This window comes from Rhipicephalus microplus, chromosome X, assembly GCF_043290135.1.
Source record: "Rhipicephalus microplus isolate Deutch F79 chromosome X, USDA_Rmic, whole genome shotgun sequence".
Taxonomy (NCBI): domain Eukaryota; kingdom Metazoa; phylum Arthropoda; class Arachnida; order Ixodida; family Ixodidae; genus Rhipicephalus; species Rhipicephalus microplus.
In genome coordinates, this window is record NC_134710.1 from 211,250,881 (window position 1) to 211,273,597 (window position 22,717).

The window sequence follows — 22,717 nt, forward strand, 5'->3', positions numbered from 1 at the left end:
TGCATTCAAAATACACTCCAAGGGAGTTAGCTTTGGTCTTCTAAGCTTCCTCCCTTGGCATTTACTAAAGGAAGTGAATATGTTCAATGCCCTTGAATTTTTTTTCACCCTGTTCCATACTTTTTCCTTGTCAGTATACGAATTGATACTGGATATAAACTTTTGCCAACTTTCTCGTCGAGCTTGTCTGTGTGTTCTTCCCTCGAATTTAACAAGCTTAAATTGAACGAGATTCTCTACCGTTGAAGAATCGTGAAGCAGACCCCATGCTTTGTTTTGCTTCTGCTGCACTTTCCAACAGTTGTCGTTCCACCAGAGGACACGTCCTTTCCTAACAGTGCCATTAACTTGAGGGGTGCATTTAGAAGCGGCATCAATTACAAATGCTGTAAAATAGCTAACAGCAGCATCTATGTTTAGGCCAGACATCTCGGCCCATGTTATGTAAGTAAGAATTTGATGTTGTTCCCAATCAGCAGAGCCAACTTTTTATCGAGGAGCTTTATCGAGATGGGTGTTCCGACACTTGGCGCCGCCTCCACTTTGTTTCCAACAGCGGCTGCCATGAATCTTCCTGAGACAAGTTTGAAACTATTTGTCACATCCTCATGTGTTTCCACTGATACTGCTCACGGTACGGCTTGTTTAGTTTTACAGCGAAAGCTGTTCTGAGATCACAACTCGGGTCATGCGCAGTTGTCCGCCGCCGCCGGTGTCCGTGACCACATCGCGCTATATTAGAAAAAAAAGAAACTAGCACCAATGACACAGTGATACTCGAACCCGGGTCCGCTGGGTGCCAGCCCAGTATTCTACCTCCGAGTTATGCCGGTGCTTGTAACTTGTAGTCAAACTTGCCTTAGGCAAGCTTGACCTAGCGCTAATGACACAGTGGGCATCGAACCCGGGTCCGCTGGGTGCCAGCCCAGTGTTCTACCACTGAGCTACATCGGTGCCTGTGACTTGCTGTCTAACTTGCCATAGGCAGGCTTGATGTCGGGAAAGCAATCGCGTTAATACGACTTATAAATCGTTTTAAAACAGCGAAAGAACAGCCAGTCGTCACACAATACGAATAGCGTGACAAGTGGGCTGTCCAATGTTCCATTCCATCACAAAAGCTTGTTCTTGTTCCCCTATTAACTGTGGCACATACCCACTTCAGCCATTATTCCTCATCCTCGTCAGTCGCTGCATGAACAATTGGCACAAAATTCCTTGCAAGTGTTTAGCGGATACCACGCTTCTCAGAAGAATGGCGAAAAATAGCATAGCGAATGCCAGCCTAGTGCCCAAATAAATTTATTAATAATGACCTAGTGCGTATCAAGCAAGTGTGCTTGCCGTAGTTACCTGCTGAGTTTTTCAAAAAGGCTCTGAAAGGTCACTCTTCTAGCTTTCACTATGACTGTGCTGTGCCTTCCGCGGAGGCCTGGCATTTTTTTCATGCTGCCTTCACATATGCAATACAAATATTTTTTTTCTGGTAGATTAATTAATAAATTCAGGCACCAGACAACCTGCCACTTTGTTGTTTCTCAAGACAGTAAGAAAGAACACCCGGTCAATAGAAAGCATTTACTATTGGACAGCCAGATATTTGAATGTTCAATGACTGCAAGACTGAAACCAGTTTTTAATCGTCATAATAAGTATTTCTACAAATAAGCCAAGTTCAATACTTCTACCATAACTACCAAAAGAAAAGCAATAACAAATTTCAAAAATAAAATGAGCACAAAATTTAAATTCCAATCTCAGACTATTTTACGAATGGGTCTCGGTGGTGCCATACTAGGCTTGCACAACTGAATGAACAGTGCTAGGGTGGATTCATATGCGTGAAGACCGTTGGAATGATGTATTTGACATTTCTTGACCTTATAAATTAAAGCTACCAAATAGAAAAATAATGAAACATTTAACAACCCAAGGTGGCAGCACCCACATGTTTTACGTGTGTAATTGTCATTAGAGATTGGAAGTTGTGTAAAAGAAAGCATTATAGCACTCATTCTTGATCATCCCTCTGACAAACAAACAATGATCAACCATTTTTTCAGAATCAGTTTGAATATGTCAAGTAAAACTGCATTGCGGATAAAATACTGATTATAAAAATTTTAATGTTTTACATGTGAAACAGCTGCATTTTTAAAAAATTCAATAAAAAATTTTTGTAGTGGCTTTCTTGGTCTTTACAGCCCATGTTCCACCTTCAGCCTGCTCTTTCATTATTTAATTTAATAAAAGCTTATACCATCTCCTGCATGCAGAACACATAGCACAGAGATACTACTAAAAGACTTTAGTAAAAGTTCATCCTACCTTGTGATGTGGGTAGTGTAGGTTGACTTAACAATTCCTGCAACTTCCTTTCGAGATTTTCCTTTTCTTCAGATATTTGTGCCAACTTGAAAAATAAAACAATATTAAATATCGACCTGAAGCCAGTACACAAAAAGCCTAACACAGTTATCAAATACAAACCACTACATTACGGCAAGTTACTATGCCCTCAGCATAATATAATGATGAGCTAGCTGGTCATAACTACTTTTTTTAGCACAAACAAGATGACGCAGGTGCCTTTACCTGCTTCCCTTATAGCTTTGTCTTGTTTGCACTAAAAAGGGTAGCACAGCGTACAACTACTTTTACACAAATTATATTTTCAATTTGCAATTCACCAGCAGAAAAAACAAACTCTTTCAGATCACAATTAAGCATAAAAGCATCAAATGTCATACCAGGCTGTAATGAGGTGGGAAAAAAACATGATCAATGACTAGAATATTTAATAGTATGTGGGTGTGTAGTGTATAGCTGCAATTTACTTAATTTTTTTTATCTTTGTGCCTAATTAAGTCCAACATTCTCTTAAAACACCAAACACAATTTAAACCCTTAAGATGCTTTGTACACAATTGTCAGAGGCGTAGCCAGAAATATTTTTCTGGGGGCTTGGGGGGGGGGGGGGGTAATCATACTTAATATATGTTTGTGCATAGTTTATATTTGTGGGTGTATAAATATGCAAGAAAAATTTTAAAATTTCAGGAAATGGGAAATTGAAATCCCCCTCCCCCTTGGCTATGCACATGACCATTGTGTACCTAACTTTTTTACGCCAGTTGTGTTCAATAATGGCTTAACAGACAGATACATTGAGCTTTGGATGGATTGAACCTTCTGTATGATGAATGTGTATTCATTTAACTTAATATTGCAGTCTACTATTGAATATAGTCACTTTGCTGAAGGCACTACCATGTTTGACAAGCAAATCGATGTGCTGGTTCGTGCGAGCCGCTACAAGAGTAAAAAATTGCTGTTGCTCAAAATGACTATAACCGGAAACAATATCGCCCTGCACTTGAAGTCTGAGATTTGATTCTATTTAAGTAAAAATAGAGCATGACTGACTTTGGGTTAAATAGATACTTAACATTAATTTAATTAGAAATAATTACAATAACTCATATAAATCAACATGTTATGACATTATTTTTGTTAAAATCAGAGCCTTGAAAGAGCCTATCAAGAGCCTTGAAATAATGTTGAGTCATTCTTATGTATTTACAAACAGTTTTTCATAAGTAGCATTTGAAAGTGTTAAGTAAAAAAATAATGAAGCTAAAATGACTAGTTGCTTCATTCAATTGTAAATTTTTAAAAATACAGATTTTTGCTCCCCTGATCATTCAAAGAAATATATTTGTACATTAATTTCATAGCTTACAAGTCAAACGTGATAGAATATATTGATCATTAATAATAGGAGGCACCATTGTTAGCAACCCCAAAAGTTGCACTGGAATGCTTTCTCAAAATCTTAACATTGCCTTTTGCTGATGTTCCAAGCCTTATCTATGAGGGCCCACATGTTCAAACTTTTTTTATAAATTGCTAACGAAAATTGCCTTCAACATCATAAAAAGCTCCCTGACCACTATAGCAGGCTAGTTAAAAGCAAGCACCACTTTCATTTTTTTTTGTCAGTATAGACACCCCCTCCACCCACCCTTTTTTTTGCTAGTGAGAGAAAAACTGGGTTGAAATAAAAGATCTGTATAAACATTCCATAGCTCAGTTAAATCGGTAAAGCCTCTTGTTACCCAAATGAAAATTTCGCTTCAACCAGTTTGTAATATCCAAGGTACTGGTCTTTAATTTCCACAGACGTCCAAAAGTAACAACTCACGCAATAGCAAGTAACCAATGGTTTATTAGAGCAACATAATGTATGAAAATAGAAGGAATGGCCAGTTAAAGGTGGCAGAGAACTGGGTGGTTTGATGAAATTAGGAAAACTGCAGATATAAGATGGTATCATTTCGTGTATTTGGTGATTGTTAGGGGTGGTCCTTACCCTGCAAGGGAATTAAAGGGCACTGACATTAAATGTAAAAAACAAGATGTGCCCTTCATTCGATCAGTCGGTATCCATAGGTCTTCTTGATGAAATTCGAATCGCATCCATCGCGTAAAAGTTATTTCATTTCGACGGCAAACAGTGTATGAAAAGAAATGAGAAATTGAATGCCCTGCGATATCAACACAAGTGCCACGTGTTCGGTGTGATACTTTCTACCTATACCATTTTGAGTGACGATGCACTGGTAGCACTGACGTCTACAATCCGAGCGTTGTTATCGTGGCGCAGACTGGCGTTGACGCCTGGAAGTGTTGTCACTCTTCATGTCTAACCTTTGTCCTACCGCTTTGAATGATTTTATGACATTACTAGACACAAACCACCAATAAAAGAAAGGAGAAAGAAAAGAGCGTGATTCAACGTGTGCTCATCAGTCAGCATGTCGGGGAACCGTTGTGAGCTGCAGTCATCTGGTTGGAAGCATGGAAAAAGTCCATTGAGTGTGTTGTTAGATTCCGCATATGTTACACGCCAACATGACCCCAAACTATCGAAGCGTAGTAGCGCACAGATAAATATCATTGCTAGCAAGTAACACACAGGTGTCGTTTATACTGAATTAAGGTTATCCATAGACTTCTTTGCATTCTCGTAATACCAGGTTATTGCCACTGTAACGGTGAGAGGCCAGACAGGTGGGACCATCTGGAAGTGCTAAGGTGCTATAACCTGGCAAGCACAGACTTATTATTGTGGAAACCTAATGTATTCTATTTCTACGCTGGTGTGCATTCCCTATACCGATATTTTATAGACCGCTTTGCATATTCCATAATCACATGAACGAGTATGGCCGCTCTTGTTGCTGCTTGGAACGGCGTTCATTTTGGAATCGCTGTTCTGCAAAGGGTCCATCAAAGCAAAAATAATTCATGATATCGGGAATCGCGAAGATTCCAAGCTCCAGACTGCCGTATTCAACACTAGTCAGCACTTTTTACGGTGAAGACGGTGATGCTAGTAATAAAGCATGACTAAATGTCTGCGCTTAGCAAACGAAATGTTAGGGGAGCAGCTGAATCTCACATCACTCCTTTCTCTAGAGAAGTGGTTAGCTTGGGCGCGATCTAGAGCTGACTGCGAGAAAGTGCTGCGAGTGCTAAAGATGGCAAGCTTGCCGGGCATTATGAATCATGTTAGATACCAGTATGATATAAATGAATAAAATAGATAGTTATTTTTCCATAAGTGTCGTTTTGGGTCTCAAATCACTACTAGAGGGTTAATAACTACTTGTAGATGCAAAAATCTTGACATGAGTAAATTTGATGTCAGTGCTTCTTCAAAAAACAATGATCCTGAAACCTGTATCTGAAGAAAGCTGCATGCCGATTCAGCTGCCAGACCTCAAAATTATCAGACCTAACATTTTATTTTGTAAAAAACTAAGTTTGTATACATATACACAAGCACACAAAGCAAATGAGTATAATTTTGAGCATTAATATTATAAATGAATCTGACAATAGGAATGTGCTTTTTTTTCTACTGTCACAATCAAAGCCCCTGTTACAAATTACATAAGCTTCATAGAATTTGTACTGTTTCCTTTAGATTACGCACGAGCTTCAGCTTTAGCACAAGCTAGCACTAATCAACTGCAGAGTTTTGATTTAACAAAGTTTGCATTTTCGTTTGTTTATGCTCCACCTTTAAAAAAAACACACCCACCTACAAACCCATTCACCCACCCACCCACTTACACCCACGCCTACCCACCCACCCACCCACCCACCCACACACACAACACACACACAACACACACACACAACACACACACACACACACACAACACACGCACGCACGCACGCACGCACACACACACACACACACACACACACACACACACACACACACACACACACACACACACACACACACACACACACACACACACACACACACACACACACACACACACACACACACACACACACACACACACACACAAGCCCAAGGTTGCAAGCTCAGTTCTCACTTTAGTTTTGTGCACTTCAAGTTGCTGTGAAACATTATCCACGTAAGTCTGGTAATGGGATGCCATTTGCTGCTTTTCAGCTGTAATCTGCTCAACAGCATCTTTGTACTGAAAAAAAGAAAAAAAGAAAAAGACATAATGCTAACAATGCAATATATAGACTAATAATTATTAAGTTTATCAAGGACTATCATTTTGTAGATGCAAAAAAAGTGCTATTTGACATGTTTAAAAAGGCAATCGAAGTTACATCCTTGTTCATTAAATTAAAAACCTGACCCTTGCATTCCTTTATATTGGATTCAGACTTAATATATCATAATCAGTGTTATTCATTCATTCCGTATGTGCACAGAACAGACATAACATTGAAAGATAGATATGTCGGATTTAAAGTCCCAAAACCACCATATGATTTTGAGAGGCACCGTAGAGGAGGGCTCTGGAAATTTTAACCACCTGGGGTTCGTTACTGCGCACCCAAATCTGATCACATGAGCCTGCAGCATTTTCGCCTCCATAGAAAATGCAGCCACCGCAGCTGGGCTTTGATCCTGCGACCTGCGGGTAAGCAGCCGAGTAGCTTAGCCACTAGACCACCGCGGCGGGGGATAACGTTAAAAGGGTTTTCATATAAGATCACCAGGTGGCACAGCTGTGTTTACTAATGCATTGTTCAGGTTGCTGGCATTCACAGTTGCACACAAAGTGAGTGGCATGACAGCAACAAATTCCAACTAGTGAGTTAAAGGGGCAGAGTGGTCTTTGGGACCAAAAAGTGGCAAAAAAATGCATTTCTTTAAATTGGCATACTTGGTTTTTGGAAGTATTTTTCTATCTCTATGCAAATTTTCACCCACCAGTAAGTGGTAATTTTTTTGTAATGTCATTCTAACTGTTGAAATTCTTGATGCTAGCACAATGCAGAACCTGCAAAAAATGGGGAACCTATTTCGAGCGTTCCTTATAATTAGCCAGGACCTGTGTTTGAAGCTCTACTACTAATTAATGAGCACCTTTATGAGCATTGCAAAACATGAACACCGCGATTGGTGCTTTCTGAAGAAACTGGGTGTTATCAGTTTTTTTTTTTTTCATTTTTCTCAGAAAAGTAAATTTACGACTGTTCGATTTTGAGGTCCAAATATCTATGCTACTAGGGCAGGAACAACACTAATTCTTTTTGCAATAGAAACCTGTATGTGAATAGAATGCAAGTATGGGAGCAGAATTTAGAGCACAAGCCTTTTTTTATTAAGTACTCATCAAAATTATAACTCAATTAAAACTGCTTTTGAAAATGGAAAGTTAATTTTACTGTAAAATAAACAAGAAAGGCCAAAAAAACAAAAACTTTTGCATAATTTCAATCTCTAATTATTTGTCTATACTGTCATATCTTAAATATCACTTCTAATTAAGCAATTTTTTTCTATGGTGGCCTTAAACAATAGGGGTTGAACTTAAGTTATCTCGGGAACAAAATGAGTTATAGAAAAAATAATTAAATATTTGAAATCAGCAGAAAAAAACTACATAAGCCGGTGCACTTTGATCAAGATTACTGAATAAATAAACGAAAAATGTTAAAGATGAGTCTGCCCCCTTAACTGAATTCTGCATCAGATTAGGAAAAGCTTGGTGGGGCAAGAAATATGGGTCAAGTTCTGTTAAGGATCTCAAAACTGATGACGGCCATCATCAAGTGAATTGAGAATGTTTAAAAACACAACAAATACAGACACAATAAACCTATCAGACGTAATGAAGTAAATCTGATGGCACCAGTGTTCTGACACGAAAATTAGAGCAACAGAAGTTTGAGTTGCTTGAGCATCATGCGCACAAATGACAGCTTGCTTTAGATAACACCACCTTGCTTTGTGCTTTGGTATTATATGTTGCTGATAGAGAGAACCTAGTCGTTTTTAGGCCATCAGAAGAGAAAAAGCGATAAATAAGCGCAAGGCACTCACTGCAAAATTTGTGGCAGGTTTTCGTAGCATAATATGGCCCTTGCACTTAACAGGGTTTATGTTTCACAGTTAAGTATTTCCCTATCTCATTCATCCTCTGAGCACAGTATTCACGAGCAAGCGGATTTCATCTGCCACCAAAACAGCACTAGTGTAATGTGAGTGCCTGCAGAATAGAGTGGCTGCTAGCGTAGATTTGTCAAGCAGCAGATCGCAAGACAAAGTTTGTTGTACCATACAAACTGGCTGTGCATTGGTTCTTAAGGAGTTGCTTTTTGTGATTACATTGCGGACAATTACTTTGAACAACTAATACTCTATTTTCAGCCCATAACGAATGGTGCGGCTGCAAGGCTGACTTGGTCAGAGGTGACATATTACAACTAGCTAACAACCAAAATAACGAAGCCTTTTTTTACACAAAATGCTAGATGAGGTCCTTGAGTTTGATCAGTTGAATTTTTTAATATAAAGATGACCTTCTTGAGAAAAATATTTTCACACTTCAGTGTTTTTGGCAAACCACTAACATTTTATCACAATCATACAGGAAAACAAAGCACGATAAAATCACGAAAAATATCTAAAAAGAAATTGAAAGTATCGAAGTTAGTATGTACTGCGTTTCATTATCCTCAGTTCAAGTTGTGCGTAGCAATAAATTACTGAAATACAGGTATCTTGTGCGGTTTGTCATGCTTGTGATTTTTTTCCTAAAAACTTTTCCACTAGTAAGATATAGAATTGCCTCACAGCATTTTCTATTCCTTGTTCTTTAAGGAGCATATATACTGTGATTGAGAAGTGCATTGTTTTTCATTTATGTGTGCTCAAATTTCAGAAATCTTGAAACTTGCGGGAAAGCATTTTTTACCACGAAAAGTAATACACATTTTTCTCAGCCAAACAAAATGCTTTAGCAAAACAAACTTTGAAACCATTGTCCCAGTGCTAATGCTTAAGTTCACAGTTAATTTCATCAAAACCGGAAATAGTGACTAGGACCTCGTGTTCGATCTTATCTGGACACACACTGCGCCTAAATCTTAGTACACAGATGCTCTTCCACTTTTCCCACAGTGCGTTGGTAGGCTAGTTGGTTATTCATGCTACACTTGAACAGCAAGGCTGAAGCAAGGCTGAAGGTGGACAAAGAACAACATATGCATGCCCCCCCCCCCCTTCACACAAACATGCATGCACGCACAGCATTGTGTTTGTGTTCTTTGTCTGTATTCAGTTGCGGTGTTCAAAAGTAGCATTTTTTCCTCAGTGAAATGTAGCTACAGTTGCCGGGGCTCAAACCCCTGCTCTAGAGCAGCAGTCCGAAACACGCTGCCCGTGAACCTTTCGATAGCGGCCCACGGCTTCACATGGAATAATGTTTTGTGAATTTGCTAAGTAGTACTAGAATCACTTTCTCACCTAATGCAATTATTTGCACTTTTTTCGTGTAAGCTACAGAGACAGAACTGGTCTCAAGCCCTTTTTACGAAAGCACACCATGATGTCACTATGAGTTGAAACATCAGTGCCAAACAAAAACTCTATACAGTCGAGCCCACATGTAACGGCCCCACTTAAAACGAACAATATTCGCGTGACCGTGAAAATATTGCTACGGGGTACCACAAATGAACATTATAGGAAAGAGGACGATGTTTAGAGCGAGTTCGTGCAGACTATGTTCCATTTTGTATGTGTGCTTGTTAAATCAATAGTAAGCATATTTCTCCGACGCCTTTTCCCCGTAACATTTGTGTGGAGAGTGCGGGTCCTCTCAGAATCAACATCCATGACGATTCTATATAGTGGGCGTTCCTTGGCTGTCTCTACGATGGCTGATCACAATGAGAACGAGGATTCGTCGGTACCTTCCCCAAGCGTGCCTCACCATACCGCGCAGCGTCCAACAACGTCGCATCCGGCCGTCACAAACCGCACCGTCATTCTGACAACTCCACATGACCCAGACACCTTTTCTGGCAACGACGACAAGGATGTCGAAAAATGGCTTCAGCTATACGAATGGGTGAGTGCACTATACAACTGGGACCCGACGCTCATGTTGGCCAATATTCTATTTTACCTTGAGGGCACGGCCAAAGTCTGGTTTTCCAACTATGAGGAAGAAATCACGAGTCGGGATATTTGCAAACACAAACTAATCGGTCTCTTTGGCAAGCCCATTGGACGTCATCGTTCAGTGCAGAAAGAACTCGCGTGCCGACTGCAGTCCTGCACGGAGTCATACGTGACACACATTCAGGATGTGCTCGCCCTCTGCCGCACGGTTGACGACAAAATGCCGGAATCCAAAAAAGTCGCGCACATCCTCAAAGAAATCGCGGATGATGCCTTCACTCTCCTTGTGTTCTGCAACTCTTCGACAGTAGATGACGTCATTAACGAATGCCGACGCTTTGAAAAAGCGAAAAGTCGTCGTATTACTCCCCGATTTTCGCGTCTTTCCAACACAGCTGCCACGTCTACCTGCGAAGACGCCCGTCTCCTTTCAACCCCTGCTGTTTCCGACAATATCGTGCGCATCGTGCGCCACGAAATCGAGGCAGCATCTCCCCTGTCTGACCAAGTCCGGGCCCCTGATGACTCTCGCGCCACGATTTCTTTGATCAAGAGTGTTGTGCGGCAGGAACTGGCCAACGCCGGGCTTCAGACGCTATGCCCCGTTAACCGACCTGACTACCGACTGCCCAGTACACCTAATATGTCCCGCGGACCGAACAACCGCCCACGTTACCGGAACTTGGCAGAATGGCGAACTTCCAATGACAGGCCGATCTGCTTCAACTGTGGATGAGTCGGCCATATTTCACGTCATTGACGCACTTCCTGGGATTGGCAGCCATGGTTGCATAATGCCAACACTCGACGCCCGACTGCTCGTTCTCGGATGCCGATCTACGCGGAACAAGACGATGCTTCGCCATCCAGGACCGCCCAACCGAACCGCTCCCCGTCGCTCTCTGGACGCATGTCCCACTCAACAAACCGACGTCGCTCCCCCTCACCCTCCTAATGCCAGTCCTCGGAAAACTGATGGCCGCAGCTCCTAGAGGTGAGCCTGCTTCAACGACCCGACCCGAAATTCCTCTACACACGATACCCGGACACAACAACTTGATTAAAGTAAATGTTGACGGTACTTCTGTGGCAGCACTCATTGACACCAGCGCTCACATATCAGTCATGAACTCCAGCCTTTGTGCTCGACTCAAGAAAGTGCTCACTCCTGCTCCGATCACTGTTGTCCGAGTAGCCGATAGTGCAACACCAGCGGTCACTGGGATGTGTGCCACCAGCATCACTGTTGCTGGACGTCATACCACTGTTCTGTTTTACGTACTGGACCACTGCCCACATGACATCATTTTGGGACTCGATTTTCTAACGGAACATTCCGCCCTAATTGACTGTTCTGCTGGTGTTGTTCAGCTCATCCTACCACACGCCGTTAACCCTCCTGATCCTGGGCCGCCAAAGCTACGCTCCGCCGACTTTGTTCGCCTATCTTGTCGAGCTGTGATGTATATCGACGTCTCTTCTGATCCACCTGTGGCTGATGGCGATTAAGTCATTTCACCTGATCCTACAGTCCTGTGTTCGCTCAATGTTGCGTTCCCCCACACCATCAACACAATGAAGGACAACGTGGCATGTCTGCCTATTGTGAACTTTGGACTTTGCTCTGAAGTGCTGCCACGAGGGATATCCCTTGCAATCCTTGCCCCAGCCGCCGACTACCACATAACCGCCTTAAAAGAGAATACACCGTCATCTGCCAGCATTCAGTCGGGCAGTACACTAGACTACATAACTAAAATGATTACCTCTGATCTCCCGGCCGAACATGTGTCTGCGCTTAGTGGCCTTCTTGCGTTGTATCAAGACGTTTTTGATCTCTACGACCGACCCCTAGATCAAACGATCGTCGTAAAGCATCGCATCAACACCGGCGATGCAAATCCAGTACACCGGCGACCCTATCGGGTTTCCTCTACCGAGCGCCACGTGATCCAGCAAGAAGTCGACAAGATGCTTGCCCGAGATATCATTGAACCTTCTTCAAGACCTTGGGTTTCGCCCGCTGTGCTCGTGAGAAAGAAGGATAACAGCTGGCGCTTCTGTGTCGACTACAGAAATCTTAACAAAGTTACAAAAAAAGACGTGTATCCTCTGCCCCGAATAGATGGCGCTCCTCACTGCCTTAGTGGAGCAAATTATTTCTCTTCCATCGACCTTCGTTCCGGGTACTGGCAGATATCAGTTGATGATCTGGACCATGAAAAGACAGCATTTATAACGCCCGACGGGCTATATCAGTTCAAAGTAATGCCGTTCGTGTTATGCAATGCCCGGCTATATTTGAACGAATGATGGACGCTCTTCTTCACGGTTTCAAGTGGTCAGTCTGCTTATGCTATTTTGATGACATCATTGTTTTTTCGCCAACTTTCGAAACTCATCTCGAGCGTCCCTGAACAATTCTTTCGGTTTTCCGCAAAGCAGGGCTCCAACTAAACTCGTCGAAATGTCACTTCGGCCGCCGGCAGCTCACTGTCCTTGGACACCTTGTCGATTCTTTTGGTGTTCGTCCCGATCCTGAGAACGTTCGCGCCGTCAAGGATTTCCCTGCGTTGACCTCTGCGAACGAGGTTCGAAGCTTTTTGGGCCTTTGTTCTTACTTTCGTAGATTTGTGCGGAATTTCCCTGATGTCGCATGCCCGCTCACGGAACTACTAAAAAAAAATGTGACTTTTGTGTGGGGACCTGAACAAGCCAAAGCATTCGTTGAACTGACTAGACTTACGACGCCACCGATTCTCGGCCACTTTGATATATGCGCTCCAACGGAAGTGCGTACCGACCCCAGCGGCCATGGAATCGGAGCCGTTTTGGCACAACGACAGCACGGCTGCGAGTGCGTTATCGCATACGCTAGCCGTCTTTTAATGCCAGCAGACCGAAATTACTCCATCACAGAACGGGAATGCCTCGCGCTCGTCTGGGCATTGGCTAAATTTCGGCCGTATTTGTATGGACGCCCGTTCGTGGTTGTCACTGATCACCACGCCTTATGCTGGTTGTTGTCCTTAAAAGATCCTAGTGGACGTCTCGGCCGGTGGGCTCTACGGCTACAGGAATATTCCTACACGGTTGTCTACAAATCAGGCCGCCATCATGAGGATGCTGATTGCTTGTCGCATCATCCAGTAGACCCAGCAGACCTCTCTGAGAGCGATGAGTCTACTTGCGTTTTAGCACTTTCCGCTTTCGGCAACATAAAAGATCAGCAACGCCGTGATCCTCACCTCAGAGATATAATCCTTCTGTTCGGTGGTCCCACAACTCCTCCGTCTTTCGGTATATTCCTGCTCCAAGATGGCTTATTATATCGCTACAGCATGCATCCTGACAGACCTGAGCTGCTGTTGGTCGTACCACAACATATGCCCCAGACTGTCCTTGCACAGTTGCATGATATTCCAACAGCTGGTCGCCTGGGAGTCTCAAGAACTTATGACCGTGTTCGACGTCGCTTCTTTTGGCCCGGTATTTACCGATCCGTCTGCCGTTACAACGCCTCATGCAAATCCTGTCAACACCGCAAAAAACCAGCAACCCTTTCAGCGGGACGCCTCCAGCCCATTCAGATCCCATCCAAACCATTTTATAGGGTAGGTGTAGACTTACTAGGACCGTTCCCTTTATCGATCAGTAGAAACAAGTGGATAGCAGTCGCCACGGATTACACCACTCGGTATGCCATCACGCGGACCCTTCCTACCAGTTGTGCGAGTGACGTCGCTGACTTTCTCCAGACTTTCTCCAAGAAGATGTCATACTACACCACGGCACTCCTCGGCAACTGCTTACCGATCGGGGTCGCTACTTTTTATCACAAGTTATCCAAGACATATTATACTCTTGCGCTACAAAGCACAAGTTCACAATGGCGATTCATCCTCAAACCAACGGGCTCACGGAGCGGCTAAATAGAACCATCACGAACATGCTCACCATGTACGTTTCTTCCGACCATTGTGACTGAGACTCCACCCTCGCATTTGTAACATTTTTATAATACGTCCCGGCATGATACTGCAGGTTTCTCGCCATTTTTCCTCCTCTACAGACAAGAACCTACGTTGCCTTTTGACACGCTCCTTCCTGCCATTAGCCACACGTCAGAATATGCCCGTGATGTGATCTCTAGAGCTCTAGAGGCACGTGAGATTGCTCGCCTGCGTCTGAGCGATTTGCAAGAACGACGACGACTGGTCTACAACGCGTGCCATTGTGATGTCCACTTCAGTCAAGGTGACACAGTCCTTCTCTGGACGCCGTCACGGCGAGTTGGCTTGTTCGAAAAGCTGACTTCGCCGTACTCCAGACCGTACCATGTGGTGCGCCAAGTCACCGACGTGACATATGAAATTGAACCTCTTAATGCCACCAGCGCGCGATCGTGTTGTGACGTTGTTCATGTCACTCGGCTAAAGCGATATTACTCGGACCAACCAAGCACCGAGATGGTGCCTTTGTGGCTGGGGGTGATGCTACGGGGTGCCACATATGAACATTATAGAAAAGAGGACAATGTTTAGGGTGAGCTCGTGCAGATTGGGTTCCATCTTGTATGCCTGCTTGTTAAATCGATAGTAAGCATATTACTCCGACGCCTTTTCCCTGTAACAATATACATTGTTTCAACGACACAAAATCGCACTTACAACGAACGTCTACGAGCGCCGCTGATCGGTTACAGCGAACAAAGTCGGCCCTCTGCCGACTTTCCGGGCAACCACTTTCGACCACAGATGAGGCATCGGCGAGGTGTCCATAAATTTTCACTGTTAAACACCGACCCTGCCTCCGCGCCCCTCTAGTTGCCACTCTCCCCGACCACTTTTTGTTACGCACCCTTCCGTTCTTTGTCCCCCCACTACTCTGAGCACCTTGCATTGCCAGAGACGCGGCCCTTGTTTTCGCACTGCCGCTCATCGATCGAAGACCGGTCGGCCATCTCCCCTGTTTTTGATCGCTGGTACTGTCATTGACGTCGCCAGCCTGGAGTGACCAGACCGTTTGCCAACATCGTCTGTATTCGATCATCTGCGTCTTGTCTTATCGTATCGCTCTAGTAGTTCTCGTGCATGTGCGTACGCTACCCCACCCACTCTGATAATTCGCTATTTTTTTCGTGTTTAGGACCTGTTCTCACTCACTTTGCACTCGGCTCAGCATGCCCTCCGCACGTGTGCGGAAGCATAAAAGTGGCTGTTAATTTGCACAGAACGAATCATGAAATATCGAAGTCGGTGAGGCCACGCAAGCCCGCCGGCGCAACAACACAATTCTTTGAACATTGCTGCGCGCGCTGATCCAGGCAGTCGTGCTTAGACCTCTGCGCGCGTCTACACGCGAGTTGCGCGTTTCGCGGATATTTAAGCAAGCTGCCCGACCTGCCTCCTTCCCGCATGTTTTGGTTTTCAAGGTCTCTTCCCGCCGTATCCACCCCTCTCTTCACTCTATCGCAACTCCTTGCCCTTCTCTTGCAATCGGCTCTCCTCTCTTGGCACAACTCCTTCGCCCATCTCCACCCCTGCACGATGCCAGCCACGCTGACTCGAATTCAGAAGTTTTGTTTTCTGATGAGAAACGGGCCCGGAAAGTGCGCGTCTTGCTTGCTCGCGGTGTGCGTGGGTAGTCAGGATGGCGGACGGCGGGAGGCTTCGCATGCTTTTTACTGCCGCTCAACAAAACATCGAAAGTGTTACCGCTTGGCTTGGGCGTAATTCGCGCGTTAGGTGCCTCATTGCGGAGCGCTTGCTTATAGCCGTTGACCACCTGGCAGCCATTTTTCCACTTCATGCGTCCCGGTATTCAGCTGTGGAGATGATGAATATTTCGTGGGCGGCGGTGACGGCTATATGCGCGCGAAACTGTTTTCGTGAGGCCGACTTCGTCGGCATCAGACCCGATGCCGAGCCTGAAGCTTCTGAAGAGGACCACTTTGGCGACGATTTGTGACAGCGCGTCATTGACTCCGACCTGGCAGAGCGGGTGGATCATCAGTTGCCATGGTTTAATTACAGCCGATGATGATGAGGACACTGCGAAACCGTGCCCGGATTAGGGCATTGTGAATTAAGTATGCGGCAAAAGCGATTTGGAGAAATCGGGCTGCGAGAATGACGAAACTTTAGAGCCAGTGCCTCATGCAGCTTATGCCACGGGCCTCGGTGAAGAGCACGCTGCTGTTTGAAACAAATTTGAGACCGCCCTTATCGCTTCTGCTTATCCAAACACGTGCGTCATGGACTTTTTGGGGCAAATACTTTGTGTTTTCACTCGCAACTTTTTTAAAAGCTATGTTTCATTTACTGCGAACTTCGGTGTACAGCGAACGGATGCCGTGTCAAGCTCAGGTTCATTATAAGCAGGCTCGACTGTATTTCAGAATCAGCATCCGGATTTTAGTGAATGTGGAAATCAGTATCGTTATGTTTTAAAACATAACATCAAATCCTTTTCAGAAAGGACCCATATATTGGATGAGATGTGCATGGTCTTTCAAATGGCAAAGATAGGTGACATTTTGCTTCAGCTCACTCTGCCCCATCCCATAATCTTTTTTGCACCAGCTCTTATGCGACTAGAATTTGTAGCTGCGGCCCACCAGCTGAGGTGGGTTTGAGACTCCTGCTCTAGAGCTCAGCAGCACAGTAGCTCAAATGCTATTATACCACTGTGGGTAGAACAGCATTTCAACGCACATACACACCGAAGTTTCACTTGATCATCAGGCACAAAGTACAGACCTGCAATAATAAAAATCATGACAAAAATGTTTTCCACCACGCCTGGGTCTGACCTGCACACAAGTGGGCTTTGTCTAATCTTAGCAGTGAATGCCTGGACTAGGCTCAGACCAGGCCCACGCCAGGTTTAATAACACAAGCTTGGGCTGGGCCTGGGCCCACCTTGGCGATGTCTACGATTAGAGCCACAATGTACTAATGCAGTTTTTCTGGCAATTTATCCCAAATCTTATTTGTATTTTAACATACTCATGATTTCCTTTGCAGCTTTGTGGTATAGTTTTTTGCTTTCACGAGACTTGTCATTTTGTCGGTTTTGTCATTTTGCTTCCACGAGACTCAAGCACGTGCCTTTGCAAGACTTCGCAAGAGGTGCCAAGAAAGCCCACTGCAGCAAAACAGCTGCGAAGGAGAGCAAACCGCGTACATGTGCAGTCAGTTTTCCCTCCAGCAGCATGCCCGTGTGCAGCAAGGCAAGCACGTGGTTTCCACAGCTGCATCAAACAGATGGAAGAGTGGCATGCAAGTGAAACAGCAGCATAAGAGAGTAAACTGTGTACGTGTGCAGTTGGTTCCTCCTAACAAGCATGCTGTTGCATAGAAAGGTTGACAGGTCTGCCTAGAAGTGTCCTACAGGTTGAAAAGCGGCATGTCTCTTCAGAAGCGGCAACATCAGCAGAGCAGGACACCAGCTATAAGGGCCCCGTGCACCCTCATATTTTGTGTTACAAGAATGAAACATCTGTCAATTTTTTTTTTCCTTTCATACTAGAAGATCAGCCTTCAAAAACTTTTTTACGAGGGTGGTTTGATAAGTACTTAGCCTCACTGTGAGAGTGTGACGCTATAGCATGAGACATTTACTGACGTTTGGTACGCTCTCTTAGAGGGTACATGCAACGGTTTAGACGAACCATGCTTGTAGTTTTGTTTTGGCCGCTTGAGGAAGTAGATGATTTTCGTGTGTCCATTAAAGAATATAAAAAAAGCAATATTGGTTGGTGATTCGTTTCTTGTTTTTGGAAGGAAAATTATGCAATGAAATCAAATAGCGACTGGATGCCGTCCATGATGAGTCTTCTCCTTCGTTGGCAACCGTCAAAAATTGGTTCAACGAGTTTAAACATGGTCGCAGGTTGGTTTTCGATGAGCCTCGCCCAGGGGCCCCGCAAGCAGCTATCGCAGCCAATAACGTGGCAAAAGTCAACGACCTCATTCTGGCAAGTCCACGACTGACTGAAGGTAAGACAGTAGGCATCTCAAAAGACTGCGTGGGTCATAACCTGCATGAAATTTTGGGTGTGAGAAAGCTGTCTGCGTGATGAGTGCTGCCTTTGCTCACTCCGGACAAAAGTGCATCCCTGAGACCAATTCAGAGCAGTGTTTGAAGCTGTTTAGGCATAATCTGAAGGAGTTCCTGCATCCTTTTGTGATCGTCAATGAAACATGAATCCACTAGTACACACCAGAGAACAAAGAACAGTCGAAACAGTGGACTGAACCCAGAGAACATGCTCTGAAGAAGGCGAAGAGTGTCACATCAGCCAGAAAGGTGATGGCCACTGTTTTCTGGAATTATCAAGGTTTGATCCTCGTCGACTACCTTGAGAAGGGCAAAACGTTGACAGGATACTACTATACCAAATCACTGGGCCAGTTCGACGCCAAATTGCAAAAAAAAAAAACTGCCACACTTGGTGAGGAAAACGATGCTCTTCCATCATGACAACGCCCCAGCCCACACCTCTACTGTCACCGCAGTCAGTTGGTCGAACTGGGCTACAAAGCGGTTCTCCATCCAGTGTATTCTCCACATTTGGTCTCCAGTAATTTTTTCTTGTTTTCAAAATAGAAAAAATCACTCGCTGGACAAAAATTTCCGTCGTACGAAGAAGTTATCGCCACCACAGAAGCCTACTTAGCAACTCAGGATAAAACATATTTTTCTGGCAAGATCAAGAAGTTGGAGGATCACCGGGTCAAGTGTATAGAGCTTAAAGGGGACTATGTTGAGAAAGTAACACTCATTCCAATATTTTTGTTTTTCTTTTGAAGGCTAAGTACTTATCGAACCCCCTTCATAAGTTGCGTCATTACATTCAACTGCTTACTTTCTGAGTGCCTTAAACAAATGGCAGAACTATTGCCCTTATTACAAATGAAAAGAACACATAATATGCTAAAACATACCTCAGCAGCACGTCGCTCAAAATGTAGTTTTTCCTGGTGCAGCTGCTCCATGCGAGTTAGTGCTTCCTCAGACGCTTGGCCACCCCCGAGTTGCTGGGCATACAGCTGAGCCATTGACAAATCCTGACGGACCCTGGTCAGCTCTTGTTGCGCTTCTTCAGCCTCTTTTGACTGCAGGCACAAAAGAAAGAAGGCCATAGACACTAGCGATAAAACTTTTTTTCTTTTCAAGCAAGATTGTAGCTATTGTGCACTAAAACTTAAGCTCAGCATTTAATAGGGACACTAAAGAGCAACACCATTTTTCACACATTAGTAAAGTACAATATCACCATTTCGAAGACTCATAACTTCACTTCTTGTAACAATTTGCATCATTCTTGTAGTATTCATTTCAACAATCATTACTACATGCATTCCAGTGCTAATGAAAGGCTATTACAAAACTGTCGCAGGGCCCCTTCAATAAAATAAAATAAAAATTACACTCAAAGAATAAGAAAACACCATTGTTTTTCAGCAGTCAAGTTAGAGCACTAAAAAAAATTGCACATATATGTTTAATAGTGAGAGAAGTAGTGACAGCTAAAAGGATTAACTACACCATTACCACACTTGAATATTAAACACTGCAAATGCTGGGCAAAGAACAGTACGCACCTTTCTGTCGAGTTTCTCAGACAGTTCAGCCAGCTCCTGCCTTAGTTCTTCTATGGTCTTGCTGCTTAGAAAAGCATAAAGAAAAACAGGTGGAAAGAGTAAAAATAAAGTCAGATGCTGCTCTAAATGACCAAATAGTAATTTTGGGAGCTTTTTCTGTTACACACCTAAGCTTGTGGTTTTCTGACTTGAGACGATCCACTTCTCTCTGGGAGTCCTTGGTGCTCTGCAAATGCAGAATGCACTACTATTCAAAAATAAAATGGTCAAACAATTAAAATAGAAGCACTGCCTTAAAATGGAGTCACATAATGCACTGCAGAAACTATAGACCTAATGCAAAATTGCTTATATCTGTTGGCCATCGTGTGCATACCGCCATGTTAGAGGCTCGAGTGCGGCACAGTACCAACAGTCCACGTGTGTTTACATATACATATACGTAAGGCATATTGACGTGAGACATGCATTGGCTGACAATCGCAATGCCGACGTATCGCTGCATCCTTTCCTGCACACAGAGAGGAACTCTGAATGCTGAAGGAAGATAAGCCGTAAATTTTGCCCCTTATTTTTTCAACCTGGTGACGTTTCCAGCATGTGCTCCGGCTATTGCTCCCAAAACACGTGTTTGTGTTTTTCTTTCTAAGCAAGTAAGACGTGCAATAGCATCGTACTCGTTTTCCCTGGCTGCACGCCAAAGCAAGACAGTTTTTGCAATGTTTTCCCTAGCAGCCGTTTAACAAGTAAAGTTTATTCATACGCTTCATTCAAAAGCCACGTTCACGCAACAAGCTTTACTGTGGGTAATTGCATGTGCCTGCATGTTAGCGCTGTTTTCTATGTCCCACGCTAGCGCTATTTCCCAAAAAAATCAGGCATAACTCAACCTTCCATAATGAAACCATTCTTCAATGAAGTGTTATTCCGAATGAACCGCTGCTTACATGTTTGGTGAAGGCAAAATGATCTTCATGTTCATAATATTTATCTACACAATTCCGGAGTAAAAAAAATGCTACTTCAAGCAGGACATTATATGATTTCGAAGGTTTTCTAGCATTTTAGCACTAGCATACAATAACCTTTGATAAATTGTATTGTCTGGTACTATTAATTGTTATTTTATAGTGTGAGTAGTCTTGTCCATTTGTTCCTTACCTCTTAATAAATTCTAAACTGGTATTACGCTTGAGGTCGCACTATCACAGGGGCAATTGAGTTAGCAATAAGTTTCATGGCTTCAACCAAATTTAATTAGCACTAAATTATGATAAAGTACACTGGTGGATGTTCTTTTCACTTATGCCTGGGCTAAATTCCCATCAAAATAAAATAATTACTCGATCGTGATGTACACAAACTTGACTACATATTTTGCCAATTGCTTACATGTTCGACACAGCCAATTTCTGCAACAAGCCGCCTACTATCTTTAAATGCAGGTGCAATGTGTGGCAAACATGTGTCAATCTGCTTTACATTATCTGCGTGTGAAGTTGTAGAGTGACTCGGGTTGGTTCAAAAGCCCTTAAATATTCACTTTTCTAGTTATCTAACTTCGCAGCTGTTTTGCAATGCTTTATATGGGCACGATGTGTGAATTTTTGTTATTTGTGCATACAATGCACAATGTAAGCATTGCTGCATTGCTTTACAAGCTCGATAAAAATATAATGAAGTAAAACTGAAAAAGAAAACAGAACTAGAGATGAATGTACATTTTGAAACATTCGTTCAGTTCTTAAAGAGCTATACAAAGCATTTAGTAATTTAGCTGCTGGTGTTTGTCATAAATACGCGTAAAAGCTTTTGCAGTACTTGTTCGGGCTCACTACTTTTAGCTTGAGCAATATTGTTTTGCTTTTTTTTTTTTAGATGGCCAAATTTTCCTGTATAGCTTCATCCCCATTACACTGGTGATACGAGCCGGAGCACTTCGATATAATTTTTTTCCTTTTTGGCCCTACAATAAAAAAAAATTGTAGCTCTAGCAGCCTTGAGGATGGCAAGCTTCCAAACTGCAAATCTATCTATAACATGCCAGTGCAGCGAAAAGTGACCCCTTTGCCATGCATGTTCCGTACCCCAATTCGCTGTGCCTGACACGAAACATGCTCTCAGAGTTTTCTTTTTATCGTAGACACCATTCCTCTCATTGAGCACTAACACAAAATACTTGTAAAACCACGAGAAATGCTGACAAGCTCCCTTTGCAGTGGCCTACACTACCGTCTCCCCCATGTTAGCTGGCAGCACATCCGACTGTATCGCCATGTTTTGGTCTAGTGAAGAGATCACGCAAAGCAGCGCCTTCGGGCAAGGGAAACACTGCTCGCTTTTCACATCTCCTCATTCTAGCCTCATTCTAGTTTTTGAGACAGCTCATTTCAAGTGTTTCTAGGCCTAACTAGAAAATTGATGTAAACAAATCGGCAACATAAATATTTTAGCATTTGGTACGTGGTTCATATTTATTTACTTTTATTATTATTAAAAAAACTTGTAACATTGCTTCGCGCTGTGACACAGGCAAACATTCTCGTTTTCTTTTCCTTTTCACTCTCTTTTTAACATATTCACCTTCCGCTAGGAGACACCACCATCTCAGCTGAGACACGCAAACCAC

General features: G+C 43.3%; 1 protein-coding gene across 3 annotated transcripts in view; it reads right to left on the reverse strand.

The window, feature by feature from the left end:
• The window catches only part of LOC119187719 (golgin subfamily A member 2), a 157,413-nt gene that overhangs the window by 100,845 nt on the left and 33,851 nt on the right, over positions 1 to 22,717 (reverse strand). For all 3 annotated transcript variants that reach the window (XM_075878546.1, XM_075878545.1, XM_075878547.1), the window contains 5 exons: positions 20,256 to 20,314; positions 20,089 to 20,149; positions 19,429 to 19,599; positions 6,417 to 6,524; positions 2,329 to 2,413 (listed from right to left, as the gene is read on the reverse strand). In XM_075878546.1, the coding sequence (XP_075734661.1) occupies positions 2,329 to 2,413; positions 6,417 to 6,524; positions 19,429 to 19,599; positions 20,089 to 20,149; positions 20,256 to 20,314 (484 nt within the window). The remainder of the gene's footprint in view (positions 1 to 2,328; positions 2,414 to 6,416; positions 6,525 to 19,428; positions 19,600 to 20,088; positions 20,150 to 20,255; positions 20,315 to 22,717) is intronic.